This window comes from Dysidea avara, chromosome 8 (assembly GCF_963678975.1).
Source record: "Dysidea avara chromosome 8, odDysAvar1.4, whole genome shotgun sequence".
NCBI lineage: Eukaryota > Metazoa > Porifera > Demospongiae > Dictyoceratida > Dysideidae > Dysidea > Dysidea avara.
This window is the reverse complement of record NC_089279.1, coordinates 7,098,809-7,106,549: the sequence shown is the minus strand read 5'-3', so window position 1 is coordinate 7,106,549 and position 7,741 is coordinate 7,098,809. Positions and strand designations below refer to the sequence as shown.

General features: G+C 39.8%; 2 protein-coding genes across 2 annotated transcripts in view; both read left to right on the top strand.

Moving 5' to 3' along the window:
* Positions 1-390: 390 nt before the first annotated feature.
* LOC136263220 (negative elongation factor A-like) lies at positions 391-3,037 on the top strand. The gene is made up of 8 exons (XM_066057720.1): positions 391-631; positions 818-962; positions 1,089-1,256; positions 1,310-1,476; positions 1,526-1,571; positions 1,653-1,871; positions 1,921-2,163; positions 2,805-3,037. The coding sequence occupies exons 1-8, from the start codon at positions 425-427 to the stop codon at positions 3,002-3,004; spliced, it is 1,395 nt and encodes a 464-aa protein (XP_065913792.1). The 5' UTR covers positions 391-424; the 3' UTR covers positions 3,005-3,037.
* A 90-nt stretch (positions 3,038-3,127) lies between these two features.
* The window catches only part of LOC136263011 (dynein axonemal heavy chain 12-like), a 21,980-nt gene continuing 17,366 nt past the window's right edge, over positions 3,128-7,741 (top strand). The window contains exons 1-20 of the mRNA XM_066057446.1: positions 3,128-3,226; positions 3,281-3,465; positions 3,522-3,639; positions 3,724-3,916; positions 3,962-4,031; positions 4,085-4,240; positions 4,299-4,494; positions 4,543-4,758; positions 5,355-5,493; positions 5,589-5,680; positions 5,824-6,002; positions 6,062-6,323; positions 6,387-6,472; positions 6,527-6,647; positions 6,700-6,873; positions 6,919-7,011; positions 7,059-7,214; positions 7,305-7,427; positions 7,522-7,606; positions 7,727-7,741. The exon at positions 7,727-7,741 is cut by the window's right edge and continues 155 nt beyond it. Coding sequence (XP_065913518.1) covers positions 3,209-3,226; positions 3,281-3,465; positions 3,522-3,639; positions 3,724-3,916; positions 3,962-4,031; positions 4,085-4,240; positions 4,299-4,494; positions 4,543-4,758; positions 5,355-5,493; positions 5,589-5,680; positions 5,824-6,002; positions 6,062-6,323; positions 6,387-6,472; positions 6,527-6,647; positions 6,700-6,873; positions 6,919-7,011; positions 7,059-7,214; positions 7,305-7,427; positions 7,522-7,606; positions 7,727-7,741 — 2,677 coding nt within the window. The 5' untranslated portion in view covers positions 3,128-3,208. The remainder of the gene's footprint in view (positions 3,227-3,280; positions 3,466-3,521; positions 3,640-3,723; positions 3,917-3,961; positions 4,032-4,084; positions 4,241-4,298; positions 4,495-4,542; positions 4,759-5,354; positions 5,494-5,588; positions 5,681-5,823; positions 6,003-6,061; positions 6,324-6,386; positions 6,473-6,526; positions 6,648-6,699; positions 6,874-6,918; positions 7,012-7,058; positions 7,215-7,304; positions 7,428-7,521; positions 7,607-7,726) is intronic.

Here is a 7,741-nt window from a genome sequence, read left to right as displayed (position 1 = left end):
ATCCTAATTGTTTCACTTTTGTATGTTTGTACTTCACTAACCAAAATAAATAAGTTTAATAGCTCCAGACACAGACACGCAAACTCAGCTCAGTTACTACTATACATCTGTTTATCATAGTCGATTGTCCTGTTTGTGACACAACCTGAATTATGGAGTACAATACACACCTAATTGGCTTCAATGGCTAGGTAGTTTATATAGTACAAAAAAAATGCAGTATTTAAAACATGATTGCCACTGAGCTAGTAACTATTGTACAGCTTTTGACATAGTTAACTTTGTTGCTATATTGCGTAACTAACTATATACCCCAGCTCTGAGCTCAATCTTTTGATTTCTGTACGGCGCGCGGTATGTAGAACGTGCGCATGCGCGTATTTACATTCATAGACGCATCTAGTTTTTAGAGGCGTTTATAAGCATGGCTGATTCTCTACACTGGTTAACATCCAAACAAGGCGACAGTTGGACGAGTAGCAGTATTGGACCGCTACTGACTATGGAGCGACTCAATTTACTACTAGAAGACTACTCTAGCCTGGACACCAGCACTAAGACGTATTTACTGTTAGCCATCGCTAACTTGTCGCCCAGGGCTATCAAGACTAATGCCAAACAATTGTATCAGGTATGAAATGGCCTAGTACTTAAGATTTATATCACTACTTAGTGTAAGGGGCGCTTAACAAGGGTGCGTTTAATAAGAGTAATGTTACCAGATGTGCTTATAAACAAAGATATTAGTTACGGAGCTCTAATATCTGTGATGGTAGCTGAATGTTAATGTTATCTTTTTTTCCCCATCAATCATTAGATAATTTGCCGATGTGGTAAGGACGAGGAGCAGTGGGTTCGAGTGATGGCAGAGGTGGTAAAGCCATTGTTGGAAACTCAGTCACTAGAGGCAGCAGTTAGTGGTAGCATCCACAATGATGTGATGGAAACATTGAGGAGTGTGTGTGAGTAATGAGTATGTACTAGAACCTTGGCATTCAGAACCAGAACATGTTTGGTTAGGTCCAGTGCAGCTTTGTTCATGTTGGAGCTTCTTTCATTGTTAGTATTGTATATTATCCACCACACAGTTGCCAAACATGGTCATAGCTTCACACACAAGCCACAGCACTGGGCATATCTGAACACATCGTCTTTGGAACGCACGCCGTTATACTGCCGTACAACTTCCCGTCAACCATTTGTGCTACAGAAGCCACCTAGTTCACATAACTTACGCAAAGAGATCTTCCATAGAGGTATGAGACATACTGTCAAGCTAGTTTTGCACATTCATCTCTCTTGTCTGTAGCTTCTTTGGGTGGAAGCCATAGTAGTAACAAGGGTACAGCAGTGCAGGAGAAGGCTCCTACACAGAGAACACACGAGCCTTCACCTGCTGCTTTTGTGTCATCATCAAGAAAGTCAATTCCAATTCCGGGTCTCCATGCCCGGGTGCAGAGAGAATCACGTACAAAGGTGAGATTTCTTTAATACTAATGAAAATTGTTAAGAATATTTGCTGTAGTTGTTAGACATTTCTGATATGCCACCAGCCAGAAAAAAGAGAAGAGGTGTGCGTATGTGTCTGTGTGTGTACATGCATGCTTAGTGTTTCATTATAAATTTTCAGCTACAAGCTTATGTTTTTACAGAATCAGATGCAACTACAGTCAAAATATCGAGACAAGATTCAGTATCATCATCAGTACCACCCACGCCTTCTCCAGTGGAGAAGACAGCTCCACCCACCATCACTCGACCAGACTATGCAGTAGGACTGGGTCCTGACACAACCTCAACTCCTTATGGTGACCAACAGCAGACCAGCTCTGCTGTCAGCCAACCTACCCCTCTCACCCCTATCACTCCTAGTATGATGGGATCATTTCTTGTTCTGTATCTAGTTTTAAATGTATGTAGGTTTACCATCCACTCCGATATCTCAGTTCCCAGCTTATCCGAAGTCAGCGTCATTAGGATCGGCAGCAGCAGCTGCTGCACAGCCTGTGCCTACCACGCCCACCACACCATCCCAGCCTGCTCCTGTCAAACTACAGCTGAACAAACAGCAACTTGCTGTGGCTCATAAGATGTTTGAAGAGGCACCAACACTCACACGAGATCAGAAGGCACTCATACTTGGCTTTATGGCCGGCTCAAGAGGTATAAACTTTGAGCTATGTTTGTAGTAAAATCTGTAACTTAAGACACTTACTTGAGGTCCCCAAGTATCCCTTAATGCATAAACTAACTTGGAAAATCAAACACCTTGCCACATAAACTTATTTCTCATCCTTGCCCGTGGTGCCACTTTCCTCAGTGGAGTCTGTCTGGTTAGCAGCTAAGCACAGGGCAACTGTGTGCTGCCAAATCGAGTATGTGTCCTTCAGAAATACTATTATATTAAGAATATCAAAAATACATTAAAAGATCTTACCTGTATTTGTAACGTACTACACAGATTACTATATTGCTTGTCTGATTTGAACGAATCCTTTGACTATTATAACTGCTTTATCAGAGTATCATGACTGTTCTATTAGAGTATCTCAACCTTGCAATACAAACACCTCTGGTGTACCCTATTGGTTTTCCTTACGTATTTGTACCATTGGTGGCTGAAAATAACGAGTAAAGGTCCTAAGAGCCCCAGCTATCCCATACCTTAGGACTACGTTAAGTGTCCTAATTTAAGGGTCACAGGAGTGAGACCATAAAATATCCACTTTTCAGGGTGTCTGAAGTTCCACTGTAGAGTTGGGGAAATTATCCTTTGTATATTCTCATGATGTTTTGTTTCCTAGATAACCCGTATCCAGAGAAGGGTCATATTCTCACTATTATACTGAATGAGAAGAGACTGCAGGAGACTGTGGTGGGACCAATGGGACAACAGACAGTGAGAAATGTCATTGTTCAGACAGCATTTGAAATGAATTACAAGAATGGACTATGGAGGAAGCTACAGATCAAAAGACCTGTAACTACAATAACTACTAGTTGACATGTGTGCACGTCCGATTTCTATATTTCTTGTATATAACAAACATATTAATGCACGACATTGCGTCAATCTTCTTTCTACAAGGCTAATTACCGAATACCACAATCGAAAATTTTAGTGATAGGTAAACACGTTGCCATAGTCACGCACTGACAAAATGGCTTCTTTACACGACGAAACTTGACCGATACAAGCCTATCAAAGATGGCTACGAGTGACAAGGTATGATGAGTGTGTTCTAAAATAGCAGTTCATGTTAGCGATGGTGTTTCTTAGTATGTACTGCAAGCGCAGAGGAGGTCGGAGGGGTCTCAGAGGTCTCTGGACAGCGCAACAAGGCTACCGCCCATCTCACAACGCGTACCGTCACTAACTAAATTCAAGTCTACACGGTATGAGGAGAGCCCGTTGTTTAAGTACCGCAGGAGTAAAGAAATTGAGAACAAAGTTGCTGATATAATGTAAGAATATGTTTAAGGCTTGTAAGCATTGAGGTATGGTGTGGTGCATCGTGTAGAGAAGAGAGGGCTGCAAAAAGTTTGTTGGTGACTACACAGATTAATAGAAAGAGACCCAAACCACCATCTTCTCCTGAACTGCCAGATGAAATGATGAGCAAAGAAAGAAAAATAAGAGTACGCCCTACTCAATGCACAACTGAACACAGTCACACACATGTACACACAATTTGTTTGTTATTTTATAATTCTCTACCACAGTTGAATTATGAATTCCTGAGAAAGTGTGTAGCATCAGGCCCAGTCACTCCCATGGGAGAGGCCACGTGGGAGAATATCCTCAGTAAATTACCAATACCTCATAAGAAAATTACCATCAACCAGCAACCACTGATCGAGGTTTTGGACAAGGAGATCCGTAATCTGTATGAAGAGACTATAAGAAAAACTACTGGTGAGAAAGGAATGTAGTTGTGCAATTGTACTTCAGCCATTTTAGTTCAAATGATGTTGGTTAAGCCAGTGGTGTATGGGCTTACACCAGACCCGGAACTTCACAAAGAACCACTGTATGTAACGTAACATTTGTGTTAAATGATATGTAATGCATATCACCCACTAGGGGGCTTGATTATTCGACTCCGTGGAGGCAACGCTATGAAGAATCACGAATTGCACTTAGTAGATCTTTAAACACTGTCTTTCCTATATTACAGCAAGTGTCACTAACATGGGAACCACACAAAGACACTCTAATAGTAGATCCAGCTAAACTAAAGTTAGTGAATAAATCTTGTACATCCTCTTACATACGAAATTGGGTGCGTTGTACACAGATTTAAGTCAGTTTATGGGAAAGAAGAATTTGAGACGACTATAACTAAGGAAGTAGAGACGGCTAACTTTGATCTAAAAGAACGCTGGTACCCAAAAGTGAAGTCTTTGTTCAATGATGAGAACAAGACACCGAAACTGCCTAAAGAAAGAATGGAGAGCTTTTATGAATGCCTGTACACACTTATTTCAAACAAGGTAACAAAATAAGACATCTTCATACTATTGTAACCTGTGTTCTTTCAGATAAAAAATGTTCTAGCTAGTAGTATTAAAGCATACGAAGCTTTATTTGACCCTGACAATGTTTTAAACTTACCACGGTTCAGACTACAGTTGGAAGTTGATAAGGACCAAAATCAAATCCAGTTCTATCCCTACCTAGATGAACTAGAAAATACTATTGGAACATTTGTAGTCACTAAAGTGTGCAGTGCTGGACAGGATCTGGAAACTATACAGGTAAGGCCGTATCTATTTGAAAAGTTGTTGCTTGGACTCGACCAACCCAGATTTTGATTAATAAAAAGGAAATAATAAGACCACGTGACACATAGAAATTGTTCAAAATTGTCAAGATATTCTAATAGAATAGTCTGTGCATGGATACAATTTTTTTAATCTCAACAGTAATGTTATCTGTAGGTGTAGATTTTACTTAAAACCAATGTTCCCCACCCTTGGATAAGAGAATTTGATATACCAAAACATGTCTGTATACAGTACAGTGTGAAATGTTCTATTTTTTTCTACCTCTACTGATCTATTATTTTTTGAAATAATACGGCTTAATTGTAACGAGAAATCATACACATGTTTGAAACTAGTTGGTTTTTTTGTTTGTTTGTTTGTTTGTTTGTTTAACCGACTGACCCAATTTGTTGTAAAATAAATCCGAGTGACAACTTTTCAAATGGGTATGGCCTAAGGCTGTTACAGTGATATCTGTGAACCGTATATCCATCCGATACACACAGTATGCATATATATAGCATACACATGCAGGCACTCACGAGCACAAAGACAAAATATCTATGATGGAATATACTCCTTTACAGTCATGGATGTCTGGTGCTGCTAGTGAGACGTGTATCAACTGCAAATTAGATGAGTCAGTGACCAGAGGAAGCATACAATACCTCAGGTTGGCAGTTAAGAGGAACTTTGCGGGAGTACTACAACACAAGAATTATTATGGTATATTTCGTTCTTGAGTATGTTACAGTATGTGTGCTGTTGTATAGACAATAAGTGTGCTTACATTCTTGTAATATATGCAATTTTTCCGCTAGTCAAACACTACAATTTTCTCCTGGATGGCACAGCTGATGCCTCAGTCAAATCATTCTTGGAAGGAGACCGGGAACTAGAGGAGTTTCAAAAAGTAATACATACCATAGAATATTGCACACAACAGTGTACAGTACAGTACGTAAGGGTACGATTTGAAAGATTCCCCTTAATTTTTATTTTGAATCTTAACATTCTGTTTAACTCACTAACAGCACTTCTGGACTGTTGTTACAGGAGATTGACTATTACCGTCAAGTAGCTAAGGAGATTAGTGGACTGGATAATGTCCAGATGTATGACATGGTGAGGTTGGAGTGTGATAATATTAAGAAGAGTCTCATGGACTGTGCCATACACTACTCTGACATGTTACTTGAAAGATTAGTCACAATACACATGGATGATAACCAGAGGTGTGTGTGTGTGTGTGTGTGTGTGTTCCAATTCACATACAATACGCATACCCTCACAGGATCATCCGAGAGTATGTCACATTTAAGACCCGATCACTTACTGAGCCAGCAGACTCCAAAGAAATGATGGAGCTGATATCTTACATGGAAGAATCCAAGACTACACTTGTAAAAACACTGGAGCAAGATGTGCAGAGCTCTTTAAAGAGACTTGGTTATTTGTTGGATGTATACAACTTCACTGCAGTTGATATGGAACTAAACCAGTCCACCCTGACATGGCCGAAGAGACTAGACCCAATCTTTGAGCAAAATGAGCAGGTAATATAATCCCCACTGCTATGGGGTGACAGTGACACACTGGTGATGTATGGTATACTATAGATTGTAGAAGAGTCTAAACATAAAGGAGAAACTGCTCTGACTGATAAACAAGAGAAGGCTTTGATTGAAATTGAGAAATGCCATGGGTATGTTTGAGCACTATTTAATGCACTTTTAATTCACTAATTATTGGATTTCAGGAAAGTGGATGAATTCCAGAATTATGCTGATATGGAGTCAATGCTGCAATACTGTAAAGACGTACAAATGATCCAACGAAGACTTACTGAGATTCAAGAACAAGTGAACCAAATTAACAAGGTAAGAAACAATCATGTTTTGCAGTACACTATACTGATATCACAACTTCTAGGAAGAAGAACTGTTTAAGTGGACACCGACTACGTACCCTGAATTGGATGAGATCCACGTCCTGCTTGATCCATATCAGAAACTATTTTCCACCATTTTGAAATGGCAGAAGGCAGAAAAGAAATTTATGGACGGAGCATTTCAAGACCTCAATGCAGAGACCACCCAAGCTGAGGTACTCTCAAAATCATTATATATATTAGCCTAGTAACTGAAACAGGTGGAGGAATTTGGTAGGGATATTTACAAGTTGGTGAAGACATTCACCCAGAAAGCTAAGCAAGCAAACAAGTCCAGAGACATTGGTGGAGGGGTAAAATGAGTTACATTCAGAGCTGTTCTAATGGTCTATATTCTTAGGTAAGGAGAGGTGAATCAGAGAGCAAAGAAGATCTCACATTTCCTCCACTAAAAATGACCCAGACTGCACTAGAAGAAACTAAAGATTTTAAAGAACATCTTCCCTTAGTGCATATCTTGTGTAATCCTGGACTGAGGCAACGTCATTGGGATAAGGTAGGTATTTGTGACTGTTCTATTAGAGTATTTAGCAGTAGTTTTATTGGAGAATTATTCCTGTGTGATGTTTATTATCTTCCTGTTCAGTTCTCCAAGCTAGTTGGGTTTGACATCGCCCCTGACTCGGGCACCACACTACGTAAGATGTTGAAGAATAATTTCACACCTTTCCTTGAGCAGATGGAGTCCATCAGTGCTGGTGCTAGCAAGGCAAGTTTGTTCATTCCCTCACTAGGAGCATTATCTTCCCCTAGGGAAAATGAAATCCTACCTAGGGAATTACCTTCTTGTGTATTTTCTACAGGAGTATTCCCTAGAAAAAGCCATGCAGAGAATGGTGGATGATTGGGAGCCAATCATCTTCAGTACAACCTTGTACAGAGACTCAGGTAATGTGCCATTATAGAATGTATGCATTGTACAGTATTATATTATGTGAATCCTAATAAAGGCGATGTAAAATTTAAAAGAGTTTCTGTGTTAGTTTTTAATCTTGTTATTTTCCCTAGGGGTATCTATATTGA

What these genes read in the sequence shown, in the direction of transcription:
- LOC136263220 (XM_066057720.1), top strand. Translation starts at nt 425, where the DNA reads ATGGCTGATTCTCTACACTGGTTAACATCCAAACAAGGCGACAGTTGG. An exon ending in AGAGAGAATCACGTACAAAG is followed by an intron (nt 1,477 to 1,525) that starts GTGAGATTTCTT and finishes TATTTGCTGTAG; the next exon opens with TTGTTAGACATTTCTGATAT. An exon ending in TCTCACCCCTATCACTCCTA is followed by an intron (nt 1,872 to 1,920) that starts GTATGATGGGAT and finishes AAATGTATGTAG; the next exon opens with GTTTACCATCCACTCCGATA.